Source organism: Echinops telfairi, unplaced genomic scaffold (genome assembly GCF_000313985.2).
Source record: "Echinops telfairi isolate 266 unplaced genomic scaffold, ASM31398v2 ScPeMD7_5592;HRSCAF=6446, whole genome shotgun sequence".
Classification (NCBI taxonomy): domain Eukaryota; kingdom Metazoa; phylum Chordata; class Mammalia; order Afrosoricida; family Tenrecidae; genus Echinops; species Echinops telfairi.
The window spans coordinates 34,962,304-34,976,392 of record NW_022109491.1 but is presented as its reverse complement, the minus strand read 5'-3'; the positions used below and the strand labels follow the sequence as shown (position 1 = coordinate 34,976,392).

At 46.8% G+C, this 14,089-nt stretch overlaps 1 protein-coding gene across 1 annotated transcript in view; it reads right to left on the bottom strand.

Annotated features, from left to right (window-relative positions):
- PLCB1 (phospholipase C beta 1) overlaps nucleotides 1-14,089 on the bottom strand; it is an 842,442-nt gene that overhangs the window by 186,929 nt on the left and 641,424 nt on the right. Inside the window, exons 14-17 of the mRNA XM_030887038.2 lie at nucleotides 13,918-14,089; nucleotides 9,244-9,311; nucleotides 5,653-5,749; nucleotides 366-450 (exon numbers count right to left, since the gene is read on the bottom strand). Of these exons, the coding sequence (XP_030742898.1) occupies nucleotides 366-450; nucleotides 5,653-5,749; nucleotides 9,244-9,311; nucleotides 13,918-14,089 (422 nt within the window). The remainder of the gene's footprint in view (nucleotides 1-365; nucleotides 451-5,652; nucleotides 5,750-9,243; nucleotides 9,312-13,917) is intronic.

Sequence of the window (14,089 nt, the reverse complement as noted above, 5' to 3'; positions counted from 1 at the left end):
TTTACACAGATCTATGACATAAGTATGAAGTACACATAGACTTCACAAATACTTTCTGTAGCCCACACAGAAAGCCACAAAGCTACCTATTTGACAGATCAGGAGACTGAGATAGATGGAGTCAAAGGACAAAGAACTTGATGGTGTAGAAGACTGGACTTCCTACACCCTGCAGTTAGTTCTCGCTTCCATTTTCCAGCCTCCCCATTGAGGGTTGCAGACCACTATTTAGCAGAAATCACTACGTGCCCAGGCTATATAGACTGCAGCCATTGGGTGGATATTCCTCCTTACTTGAAAACAATGACATAGCCCCTGACTTCTTCTATGTGTGATGTCACCAGACGTGGCTAAATCAAGGATACTCGACGAATTCCACGGGGCACTTCGTTAGCTGCTCAAGGCCTTTGGTCTCCACGAAGGACGACATTTCAAAACTTTTATTTCTTTCTGAGTTAAAAAGAAGAGAAAAGCAAAGCAAGTGAAGTGTAATGGCTAACATTGTAAAGTTTGTTGGTGAATGTTCAATGAAATTGAAGGCAATTCATACCCAGCGAAACTTCATCTTCAAGTGCCCCCCTTTCCCTCCAGTGAACTGTTTACCTGGAAGAAGAGTTGGGCCTGCTGGGTGCTTTTTCTCCTGTTTGCTTCTTGGATCAGATTCGCTTATGGGGGTAGGTTGGACCAGCGAGGGGCCTGGAGGCCACAAAGTTAGGGAGCTGGTTTTAGAGGTGGACAGTGTGGGGATGGAGCACTGGAGGCACCATAGGATAAGCATGAGGTTGGCCAACCAAAAGGTCAAAAGTCAGAGTTCAAACTCCCCACTGCTCCTTAGGAGGGAGATGAGGTTGTCTGGCCTGTAATGCTTTACAGTCTTCGAACCCTTAAGGAACAGATCCGCTGTCTCCTCTGCGGGGTCCGTATGATTTCAGAGCCATTTGAGGGCAGTGAGTCTCTAGTGGTGTAGACCATGAGGCAACGGGCCCTGAGGGGTGCATACAGTTTGAGCTTAACACTCAAGTCCTCACCTGAAACATGGAGGTCCACCCCTCTCAGCTGGGAGGCTCGCACCTAGGCCGCTTAAGAAAGGTCTGGTGATGTGCTTCAGTAACGATTATAGGCAGGAAACCCAAATGGAGTCATTCTATTCTGTAGCACACGAGCTCACCGTGAGATTTGGCTGGCATTAGACCTGGCTTGGTTTTGGCATAAAAATCTAAACATCAGCCAAACAAACAAAAAATCCCACTGCCATTGAATCAATTCTAACTCACAAGGGGCCCTGGTCAGGTAGCGGGCTACACCCTGGGCTATTCATGGTGAGGTCAGTTGTTCAAGCCCAGCAGCCATTGCGAGGGACATTATAGTCTCAGAAACGTACAGGGGGCAACTCTGCTAAGTCCTATAGGCTGGCTGTGAGGGTTTGGGGAAAGGGCAGCAGCTTCTGTTCTCGTCAGCCAGGTTGCTTTCTTGGGGTCATTTCTGGAGGTTAATGAAAGAGACCATGGGGATGCTTGCACTTGATGCGGCCAGTCTCTTTCATGCGCACACGGGCACCTCCTCACGGGCGAGGTCTGTCTCAGTTTGCATCTTTTGTATTCAGACAGCATTAGAATCATGGTGCTACAAAGCAGAAGGGACCTTTCAAAAAACAATGCCACGATATATGGCAAAATAGCTAATATTATTTATTCTACAGAAATGTGAGCCATATTTGTGTTACCAGTTATATTTGAACACGATTCCATACTCACCGTTTGTTTTCCCTGGATCGTTTCCAAGTTTAACTGGAAAAATCTAAGGTTAACATGTTTTCTTAGTTATGATTGAAGAATAACCCAAAGCCCACTACCAATGAGTCGATTCCAACTCACAGGACCCTGTAGAGCAGAGTGGAATTGCTCCTCAGCATTCTGGAGACTGTAAGTCTTTATAGGGGAGACGACCTCATCTTCCTCCTTTGGAGTGGTGGCAGGTTTGAACCACTGGCCCTGCAGTTAGCAGCCCTCTGCTTAGCTCAGGGCTCTTACTTAAGAAAAAGCATCTTACATTTTAACATGCATAGTAGCATTTACTGATATTATAGTAAACTTATTTCCGAGGTTATGATAGTTATGTGGTGGTTCTTAGAACTTTTTTGTATTGCAAATGGATGTGCATGTAAAATAAAGTTCATGAATAGTCTCAGAAAAAAATAAAAGGAGAGAGAAAGAGAGAGACCTAAAACACAAGGAGAAAAGTACTTTTTGCAGTCTGGCGGCTGTTCTCAAACATTTGGTAGGTGCTGAAGGAACGACTACATCAGTGCCTCAGCATGCTGGCCACACGGTGTCTGGGAGCTTTTAATCAGCAGATTAGCAGCATTCATTTTTGAACAAGTGAAAATGACAGTAATGTCAAAATGACTATTTGGGGATGGTTCCAATTGAACAACTTGTCGCAAGCTGTATCAGTAATTAAAACATTTAACAAATATCTTGATATGGAAACTTTGGGAAATGAAATTCTTTGCTGTAAAAATGTAGATACCACATGCCACTAAGCTCCTACTCTTGGCAAAATTACGCATAGTCACATGAGTGTGATAAGGGGAGAACTGGATTCTGCTGTGTCTCCAAAGCCATCCCACTACCTGTCTGTCTGTCACACTGTGGTGGCTTATGTGTTGCTATGATGCAGAAAGTTATGGCATTTCAAATAGCAGCAGGGTCCCCCAACAGCACAGGTGTCAGCGAGGCTTCCAGGTGAAGAACAGGTCACGAAGAAGGAATGGCCTGACCACTTCAGAAGAATTAGCCACTGAAAAAAATCTATGGACAGCATCAAAATATTGCCAGTTACCAAAAACGTAGTGAATAGAAGTTGAACATCGTCAGAGATCATGCCAGCAGGTGAGTCACTCAAGTAGAAGACACTGAAAACATGCCCGAGGGAGAGCTGCCTGTTCAAAGCAGAATGGACCATCAGGATGCAGGTGGAGTCGAGAGGGCAGGAGGAGGCTTTGAGACCTTCATTGGCTGGTAGAGCATGACTCAAATGGAGATAAAATCATCATCAATTCACAACCAGGACTTGGAATGTACAAAGTATGATTCTAGGAAAACTGGAAGTTGTTAAAATTGAAATGGAGCACATAAAGATGACTATTCTAGTCTCTGGTGAGCTGACATGGCCAGTGTAAAGCAGAAAAGTCCTTGGATGATTCTGCAGAGAAGGACACAGGCAAGAGACGTGGGGCTGCATTCCGCATCAAAAGCGACATTTCAAGATCTACCTTGAAGTACGAGGCTTTCTGTGCTAGGACGATGTCTAGCCAAACACAAGGAAATCCAATCACTAACACGATTCTTCAAATTTAGGCACCAACCACTAAAGCTAGTGATGCGGAAATGGAAGAACCCTACCAATGCCTTCAGTCTGAAATTGATCGAGTATGCAATCAACATTCATCGATAATATTGGAACAAAAAGGAGGGAATAGTAGTTGGAAAACGTGGTCTTGGGATAGAAACAAAGCTGGGGATGGCATGGTAGAATTTTGCAAGACCAACGGCTTCTTAAGTGCAAAGACCCCTTTTCAGCCACACTAAATCTGACCACACATGTGGACTCCTCCAGGCGGGGGACACAGAAGTACAGTTCACTACAGCTGGGGGAAGAGGTGATGGAGAAGCTCAAAATCAGCAGGCCCGGCGCTGACCTCCTGTGTTCGTTCCTGTTGAAACTGAAGAAAAGGAAAACAAGTCCACAAGAGCCAAAACCTGACCCTGAGTCCATCCCATCCGGAATTCGAGAGCAGATTCCATTCACAGAGCACGAGTGGCAGGGACCTGATGAGCTGTGGGAGGACATCAAGACCACCAGACACGAAGACAGCAAAAGGTCACTAGAAAGAGGGATGAGAAAGAAAGGATCGATGTGGATGTCAGAAGAAACTAGGATACTTGCTTTTATGTGAAAGGGAAGCTCAGGAGGGCAATGTCAAATCTTATCATGAAATGTGCAAAGATCTCTGATATGCAGATGACACAACCTTGCTTGCTGAGAGTGAGGACTTGAAGCATTTACTGGTGAAGGTCAAGTACTGGAGCCTTCAGCATGGATTACAACTCAAGGCAAAGAAAGCAAAATCCTCACAACCAGGCCAATAGGTAGCAAGGTCAGTGTAGAAAGACGAAGCGGCCAAGACTTATCATCTTGCTTGGACCCACAATCAATGCTCATGGGAGCAGCAGTCAAGAGAGCAAGCGATGCAGGGCATTGGCTAGATCTTCTGCACAGCCCTCTTTAAAGCAAGGACGTTTCTTTGAGGCCTCAAGTGTGTGTGGCCCAAGCCAGGGGGTTTTCAGTCACCTTATATGTCTGTGAGCGTGGGGACTGTGAATGAGGAAGCCCCAAGAAAACCTGATGCCTTTGAACGATAGTTCTGGCAAAGAATATGGAAAGTACCAGGGACTGTAAATCCAGACAGACATCTGTCTTGGAAGACGGACAGCCGAGCATTCTGGATCCTTGCAAGGATGGCGAGACTTCATCTCACACGCTTTGGGCGTGCTATCAGGAGAGACCATTTCTTGGAGAAGGACATCGTATTTGCTAAAGGAGAGGGCCAGTGCAAAAGAGGAAGGTCCTCAACAAGACGGATGGACACAGTGGCTGCACAATGGGCTCAGACGTAGAACCCCTGTGGATGGCGCAGGACTGGCAGTGGTGGGTTCTGTTGTGCCCAGGGTCGCCATGAGAGGGAAGCGACTGAGAACAGTAACAGCAAAGCTACCCATTTCTAAGGGCTCCTGGGCTAAAGCTGAAATAGGTGTTACGAGCACATCCTTTTAGACAGCTGAAGACGCCCCCCAAATGCTCACAACCCGAGAGTATCTTACATTTCATGAAAACATAGAGGCCCACCTTGTTTGTTCTCCACCGGGTTGTAGAAAGATGATTTTATTGGACAGCTACAGATGGAGGGAAAGCATCAAGGGATGTGAGGTTAAGGAGGTATTCTGCTAAATAAATAAACTAAGTATACTGGACACACGTAAGGCGAGGGAAGCGGTGGATGCTTTCCAGTTACAGTTTCAGGAGGGAGCCCTGAGGGTGCAGTGCGACCTGTTGGGTTGCTAGGCTCAGGGGAGGAAGATGACACTTTCTATTCCTGTCAAAGTTTAGTCTCAGAAAGCCCCAGGGCCAGTTCGGCTCTGTGCTGAGGGGTTGCCACGAGGCGGAAGGGACTGGCTGGTGGTGAGTTTGAGTCCAGTTACCAGGACTGACCAAGCCAGGCTGCTTTCCTTCTGGGGGAAGAGTGGGTGGTTTCTTTGAACACTGCCACTTCGACAGGCGATGGATGGAGCCTGCTGTGTTACGGTTAAATCCAAGCAGGTACAAATGTAAAACTCATCTAACTCTTTCAGATGACCGTGCGTGGCCCGTAGCCCTATTAAGCATCTGCGAGGAGCATCGTGGAATTCTTTCTTATGTGCTTCTTTAATGCCCAGAGGGAAGAGGCTGAGCTGCTCCACTCATCGTGCCTGTTCAAGATTTGCTCGTTACTGAACAGTTTGGGAAGGGTGGCATTCCGCCATCAAGTTATTCTGTGTTGGAAGCACACCCATTCTGTGCCACGCTGGAAGTCCTTCTCCGGGGAAAACTTACTCTTCGAGGTCTCAAAGGACTCAAACTTGACAGGCTGGATATAGTTCACCAGGTTAGACATCTCTTCCGTGGCCATGGCCTCGCTCCCCGCAGTCCCCTGGAGAGACAAACATGAACACAGCGCGCTCAGTGACAGCAGGACACGAGGGCCCTTTCTCCTGGGTAACAACCCGCCGGCCTGAGTCGACAGAAAAGTGTCCCTCCGCTCCTGAACACAGGAGCAGTGGCGATAGCACTCAGCTGCTAAGCAACAGTTGGGCAGTGTGACCCCCTAGCTGCTCCGAGGGATGAAGATGGGGCGGTGTGCTTCCCTAATGGTCAGTCTCCAGGACAAGTGCGGCAGAGCGAGTCGGTCCTGAGGTTGCCGTACGGTAGCATCGTCTCCATGGTGAGTGGGCTCCTCGGCCTTCTGAACGGTCAGTATGCCCAGTGGGGAATGCATTCCTGGAGCCGGAACCAGCAGTCTCTGGTTTTCAGCACTGAGGGGCTGGAGGAGGGACGTCCATTTCAAGCAACCAGTGGTGTGTCCCTCCCCTGCTAGCATGTTGGAAATGCCGACTGAGGCCCCTTCCTAGGGCTCCCACACTGGATTTGGGTGACCCCCCCCAACACATGCATGAAGCCAGGCAGGGACTGGGGAAGGGTGCGTGGGAAGGGCCATTCCTTTACAGTTCCGTGCTTTTATGCACTCTTTGAAGCCCCCTGCCCCCATCTACCCCACCTTCCACAGCAGAATACCCACAGAGGATGTCTGTACTTAATAACTCGAGAACTCGCCGAACAATAAGAAAACGAGTGCGCAGGTGCCTGCCAGATGAATTGGCCACTAAGAAAGAAAGGAAGGGAGGAAGGAAGAAAAAAAGAAAGAAAGGAAAGAAGAGGTGGCGTTTACTAGTGGGCAGGGACAGGGCAAACATCTGTTTGTTTGGCATAAACTTTCCTGGCCCGTCTTCCTTATTCCCTGTGCACATACGCATATTCCAGACGGCAAACGGCATAGGAGTCAATGACCCAGGTTCCGGAGTCAGACGGCCTGGTTCTGACAACGTAGTCCATCTCTAACTAGTTGAGGACCTGCGGGCCAAGTCTCTAAATGCTCTGTGCCTCAGCTTATTTATCTGCAAAATTGGTGTCATACCAGTCTCTGTAGCAAACAGGAGCTAGGGTGCCTGTCAGGAAAGCATTGGAATAGTAACTGTAAAGTCAGCAGTTCAAACCCCCCAGGCACTGCCTGGAAGAAAGATGAGGCTGTCCGCTCTGGTAAAGACTGACAACCTGGGAAGCTCTAGATAGGGTTGCTAGAATCGATTCAATGGCAGTGGGGTTTGTTTTGGCATGGCAAGTTTCTGTGACCAAGCAATGAGTTCACATATGTGAAAGGCAATGATGTCTGGCACATAGTAAATCCTCACCTCCTTTTATCCATCACTATAAATTAATTTGAGACAGCTTCAAAAAGGGAAAACCAACTCTGTAGGTAGATGTCTATAGACTGAGCTAATATCCCCCCAGCCTTTTTAAAACAAATCATTTGGTTGGGGGCTCTTACAGTTCTTATAACAATCCATACATCAATTGAATTGAGCACATTTGTACACATGTTGCCATCATCAGTTTCAAACCTTTTCTTTCTACTTCAGCCTGTGGTATCAGCTCCTCCTTTTTATGCCTCCTTACCCCACCTTCCCACCTTCATGAACCCTTGATAAATTACAAGTTATTATTATTTTCATATCTTACACCTTCTGCTGTCTCTCTTCACCCACATTTCTGTTGTTCATCCCCCTCAGCGTAGGATGGTGGTGTGGGTCAATCTCTGCGATAAATGGCTCCCCCTTTCTCCTCCACCTCCCCCCGTAGTATCGCTACTTCCATTATTGTTCCTGAGGGGTTTATCTGTCCTGGATTCTGTGTGTCCAGAGCTCTTATCTGTACCAGTGTACATGCTCCGATATAGCCGGATTTGTAAGACAGAACTGGAGTCATGATGAAGCGGGGGGCAGGGGCGAAACTAGTTCTTTGATTAAAGAACTAGAGGAAGGTTGTGTGTTGCGTCGGTGGTACACTGCACTCTGGCTGGCTCGCCCCTTCCCTGTGACCCTTTTGCGAGGCCTCGGATGTCCAATTGTCTACATGGAGTTCCTCTAGAAAACTCCTGCAGCAATGTTTATGCTAAACGTCAATTGGGGAGCAGTTGCAAATTGACCATCCTTGCAAGAAGACAGTTTTTAAAATATCAAGAGCCGCTGATTAAAACATAAATAAATAAGCAAACACGATGAATCTAATTGTCTGGCAGAACTACTTGACCAAGAATTCCTCTTGTGCCTTCCCTAGAAATTCAGTGAGGAGGATCAGAAACAAAAAGTGCAGGTCACATTTCTGAAATCACTGCGAGTGGAAGGACATGCACCAGGAGAAGCTTAAGCAAGGGCCACATCCACCGTCACCGAGTCAAGTCCAGTTCATGACCACCTGCAGTGACCTCCGCGTTATTTGGTTTGATTCATTTAATTTAGTACAGATGCGGGTCCTGAGTCTAAGACCTCCCTGCTATTCGAAAAGCAGCTGCAGTACAAACGTTCCATGCTGCCTGCCCTGCCGCTGGCGCGCTCTGGGCTTTGTGGAGTTCACATTTCTGAGCCGATGTGAATGGCTCGATGGATCCCAAATCACAATTCACCTAACATCTCTGGACATTTCTGGAGCTGCCACGCGGTCTCCAGACTTCCTAGCGACTTGGCCCTCCTTGTCATTGCCGCGAATGTGACGCCATTGATTTCATGTCGGCCACACCTGGTCACATTCCATGCACCTTGGAGAGGTCTGTTCGGGAGAGACAACCCCAGCCCCGCCGCTCACTACAAAGAACTTGGCTCACTGCCCTGCTGGTTCCTTCTTCTTATATATTAAAAGATCATTTTATGGGAGGCTGTTACAACTCATAACAATCCATACATCAATTGTATCAAGCACATTTGTACATATGTTGCCATCGTTTTCAAAACATTTTCTTTCTGCTTGAGCCCTTGGTATCAGCTCCCTGCCCCCCTGTAGCCCCTTGATAAATGATAAATGATAATTATTTTCATATCTTACACTGATCGCTGTCTCCATTCCCCCATGGTTTCTGTTCGTCCCCCCGGGAAGTGGTGGTAGTGGTGATTTGTCGTTCCTTGAGTTCGGTTCCTCCTTCCGCCCCATCTCTCCCTACCTCCCCCCTGCCCTCCTGGTATCACTACTCCCATTCCTGTTCCTGGATTCCATGTGTCTGAGCTCTTATCTCTTCTCTGTACCTGTGCACATGCTCCGGTCAAGCCCGCAGTGAAAGGCAGGACTGGGGTCATGAAGGTCGGGGGTAAGAAAGCTTCAAGGAACCTGAGGAATGTTGTGTGCTTCATCAGTGCTATGCTGCAACCCGGTTGACTCATCCTTTCCCTGTCCTGCCTAAATTTGCATCTTTAGTTGGAAGCAGGGTGGGGAGTTTGAAGGTGCACTGCGAGGCTTTCGGCACTAGATGGCAGGCGTGACCAAGAAATGGATCGAGAGCATGCGTCCCACACCTGGGTCCGGAATCCAGGGAAGACCCACCTCATCCATGGAGGACTTTTTACCGTCGTCCTCGTCGTCGTCGTCGTCACTCTCCGTCTCGGGCTCCCCTGGAAAAGTTAACAGCGGGTCATTAAATAACAAACACACTGATTTCAAACACGGGCTGGTCAGTGTTCCTGGAACACCAGCTGGTTTCCCTGTTAAGAATTTCCGTTCTATCAGCACACGTGCCTTTTAAATGCCGTTTTCTCCACCTAAATTTAATTGGCCAATACTATTTGAAATGTCCAGGCCCTCTAAAATACTTAACAAACAAACAAACAAACAAACAAACAAAGAAAACCATGCATGATATAATGATATATGTATTAGTATATACATTATCATTCATAGCTACTTTGACTCCAAAATAGAGAAACATCCCCTTAACACACACAGCCAGGAATCCCAACACCTGCCCATTCCAGCCAAGGCCCCACCGGAACGCACTGAATTCACGGACGGTGACGTGAGCAGGGGCAGAAGACCCGGGATTTCCTATCACACTTTACTGCTCAAAACTTGCTGGTCCACAGCCAGATCCTATGATTTATCTACAAACTTCTTTGATGGACACGTTGCCTTCTATACAATGCACGGAGCTGAGAAAATGTTGCCAGTGTGTTTTATGGGGCAGCATACAAGGGGGCGAATCCCCGAAGTCATTCTGCTCGAAAGTTAACCCTGTGGGACACTGGATCACACACATTCCCAGCAGCTCCAGGAGAAGGGCATCCCCAGATTCCGTGGGTGCAGGGCTACCTAGCCTAGCAGTGGAGTGGTGATGACAGGTCAGCAGTTTGAAAGCACCAGCCATTCTGTGGGAAAAATATACCGCTTTCTACTTCCTTAGAGTTACTTTCTCCGAAAGCCACAGGGGCAAGTGACTTTGAGTGTTTAAGGTTAAATATTCACACCAGTCTGAAGCATTACATTATCCAATAGCTTCTGAATTCTTCCGGACACTTCAGAATTAGAATGTTATTTTTATTTTTTGGAAAGCAAAAAGTAAAGAAGGCACACAGTTCTAAATAGTCTGACTATGGGTTTACCGACTGCAATTTCATAATTGTACCAGTAGATGGCGATATTGGAACAATGATGAGACAACTCTTTAGCAACGCCTAGCATCCTAAATGCCTTCTGAAAGTGGTCCAGTTTTTTGTAAATTATGCAGCACTCACAACATTATCCTCCAAGAAAATAATACATGTTTTCATTTGGTTGATGAAGTTCACTCAGTTACTGACTAATAACAGCCATCAAAATATTCATGAAATATCTTGGGAGGGAAATGATTTCTGAGTGAGCCAGTCATTGCTAGATGTAGCTTGATTATTTAAGAACACCACATGGAACCACTTTATGAAGTTGATATTTGGTCAGCTTAGCATCAATTAAGCTTTAGATAGAAAATACACTTTACTATATTAGAAACACATTCTTTTAGAGGCATATGGTGCCTCCACTTCAGATGATCTTATCAAATTTGTTGCTCCAAATTATTGGTTATTGTTTCTAATCAGGCAAGAGATTCTTTTAATCACCTAATTTCAAAAGGTCATTTGTCAGAATCTTATGAAAATTTTTCTTGAGACACAATCATATATGAGTTAGTCAAATATCCCACTGTGTGATTTACATAGGAAAGAATTTATCGTCCTTCACTGCCATGGTCACTGGCTTCCCTCCAGTCTTGGGAGGAATTTAGGAGAGCCCAAAAGCCATCTACTCTACTCTAATTAGAAAAAAAACCCACTGCCAGTCAGTCAATCTCCTCCATAGAATTGCCCCAAAGGTTTTCAAGGCTGTAATCTTTATGAAAGAAGACTGATTCTCCCCCCCCTCCCCCCCCTTTTCTTCTTCCCTGGAGCAAACATTTGACCTTTCAATTAGCAGCAAAGCACACCAACCCTTTGCCACTAGGGTCCTAGTTCTTTAAGATAATGCACTCACAAAGAACCAAGTCCCGGGGAAAAAATCGCATCTGGCCACTAGGGTGTAACGTCAGTAAATTAGTTTTGAAAGAAGACTCATTTACTATCTTTCAAGTTCCTTGTGCTCCCAATGACCTGCAAAAATCTACCCTTCACACGGTAAATTAGCAAATATCCTTTATCCAGGAGTCTATTAACATATTAAAAAGTGCAAAATTTCCCGTTGAAATAAATAAGGATTGCACAATAGGCTTTGGGGCTAGCTTTCGAAACCTACTAAATTACGAACAGATTGCTGCTTTTTCAGAGTATGAAGCAATCCTGTTCCCTGCCGGTAAAAATCCTGGTTTGTGCTATGTATCCAGTTAAGCAGTGGGAAAGGCAGATGGTAAAAAAGCAGGCACCCACATGGGAAGGGAGATAAGATTTACTCGTTACAATTCAAGGCTTGGATATTGTTAGGTAATTAGTTATTTATTAACTATTAACTATTTATTAGTTATTAGTTAGGTAATTATGTTAATGGTAGGCCTGTTTGTGATATTTAGTGCAAAAATTCAAAAAGAACATGGTTATAGAGAACCAAAATTTTTTTCAACAAAAATTGGAATTCTGTGATAATGTTTGAAACACACCTTTAAAATCTACCAGAAAAAAAAAAAAGGCATGCTCCTTTCAATCAATTATGTAAGCTTTTAAACCTAAAGAGTCAAAGAAAGAAAGTAAGTACGACTGGCAAGTAAGACCGGTCCCCCCAAAGAGAAGGTAAATCAGGTTCTTTGTCAACATTTTGCTTGTTGCCCTAGACACTGTCATTTTATTATTAATTGTGCTTAGATGTTGGAATGGCTGTACAATAGGTGGACCGAAGAATACACGCACCATGAGTGCCACAAGCAGTGGATTTTTCAGCCAACTGAACACACCTGAGTGCTAAGTGCCAGCTCAAGAAACATGCATGCCCAGAAGCCACCTGGGGCTCCCATACAGTCAATTCTCCCCCAAGGGTCACTGTTATTGCCCCAGGTAGAACGGCACAGATCGGGTTTCATCACGTGGAACCACAGCGGAGTATAACTGCTTTGTACCTGACTTATTGTGCTGAACATTATGCCGAAGAGATGCATCACGGTTTAACGTGGATTATCAGGAGGTCAAACGTGGGGCAGAGCTCTAGCAGCAGGCTCACAGAGATGCCCTCCTGCTGGCTTTGAAGTTGAAGGTGAGGGTCCAAGAGCCAGGGAATCCATGCGTGGCCCCCAGAAAGTGGACAGACCAGGCCATGGATTCTCTTCCGGAGCCTCGTGAAAGGTGCGCAGCCCCACCAGGTCTTGGGGTGACAGCCTGATGGGACTCGAGACCGATAGACCCACCAGATCACGCACGTGTGCGGTTTGAAGACACACAGCATCGAGTGGTACTTTGCCACGACAGCCCTAGGAAGCCAACCATTGAAGGCTGCTGCCATGGAAACGGAAACGCCCTTCCATGCTTGTTTCAGGGCAGCCATTCTTCCTCCTCTTTCTATTGCACTGTTATGCATCAAGGCATTTGAACAATGGTGTTAATGAGGAAGATTGAAAGTACCAGGCTTGGCCAGAAGAACACACAAATGTGTCTCAGAAGAAGTACAGCCAGAATGCTCTTTAGAAGCAGGGATGGCCAGCCTGACTCTCCTGTCCTTTGGGCATGTTATCAGGAGAGACCAGTTTCTAGAGAAGGACGATGCCATTCGTGCTTGCCGAAGTGGAGGGTCTGCAAACAACAGGAGGATTCTCAATGAAGTCAGTTGACACAGGAGCTAGAATAATCAGCCCAGACACTGGCACAGGAAGGGGTGGTGTTTTGTTCTGTGGTCCTGACGTAGCGCTGCTTGCTAGTCAGTCAGCGCAAGTTTGATGGCAACTCCCAACCACCTGGGGACTCAAGGTGAAAATCCAGCGAGTACATTGCCTTTCCATTCCAGGATTCGGATACCTCCTCCTTTGGGACACCGACTGCCAGCCCCACTCCCACCTTCTCCCTGCATTTCCCTTTCTATTCTTCCTTCTTTCCGACCCCTTCTTGCTTCCTGAGTTTTATCCCTGGGCGGATGATGCCCTTTTGGTTTTATAAGGTTCATTGCTCTAAGGAGTACGTTTCTCCCTGGTGTTACTGCTAGCCTTCTCAGCCTGTCTATTCTTTGGCTAAAATTGGAGCCTAAAGGGTGTCTTGAGGGTCCCACCAGTCTCTATCAGGATCTGTTATTATTTTGAATGCCCTTCCGTATTTGTCCCCAATCTATCCAAGAACTTTTAGTGTGATCCCTGTCAGTAGACAGTTAGTGGAAGCAGGTCCTCTAGTTCTCCTGGTCTGAGGGTGGCAGGGGCAGAGGCTTGTGTGCTACATTCATTCTCCCAACGCATGATCATTACTCCCCATGCAACTTTGGGTTGACTTCACCCTTCTTCACTTTGGACAGGAGAGCCTCAGCAGGGCACCTGGGCTAGCTGCTCAGAACGTTTCATTCCCCAGTTGCTCCTGTCCAAAGCGGGACAGGGAACATTCTCTCTGGAGATGAGGCTGTGCCCATTGGCCTACATACATGTTCCCTGAGTATGGCCCCGAGCCCCTAAGTCCAGCAACGCATTCCCTGCAGGCCAGCGCTGGCCTGTGTCTAAGAGGCTGGGCCGCTGGATGCGGAGCAGCCACTCGCCCACCGCAAACCGCAGAGAGAACGCGAGTGACGGGCCCTCACCGGCTCCCGGAGATGAGGGTTCGAACACGCTGGAGGAGTCGCTGTACGTGTTGGAGGCTTGTTCGGACAACTTCTTTTTGCCACTTCCTTCTGACGACTTGTGCGATTTCTTTTTATTTTTCACCAAAATTTTATACATCAAGTCCATCGGGCTCGGAAGAGGAACACCAGA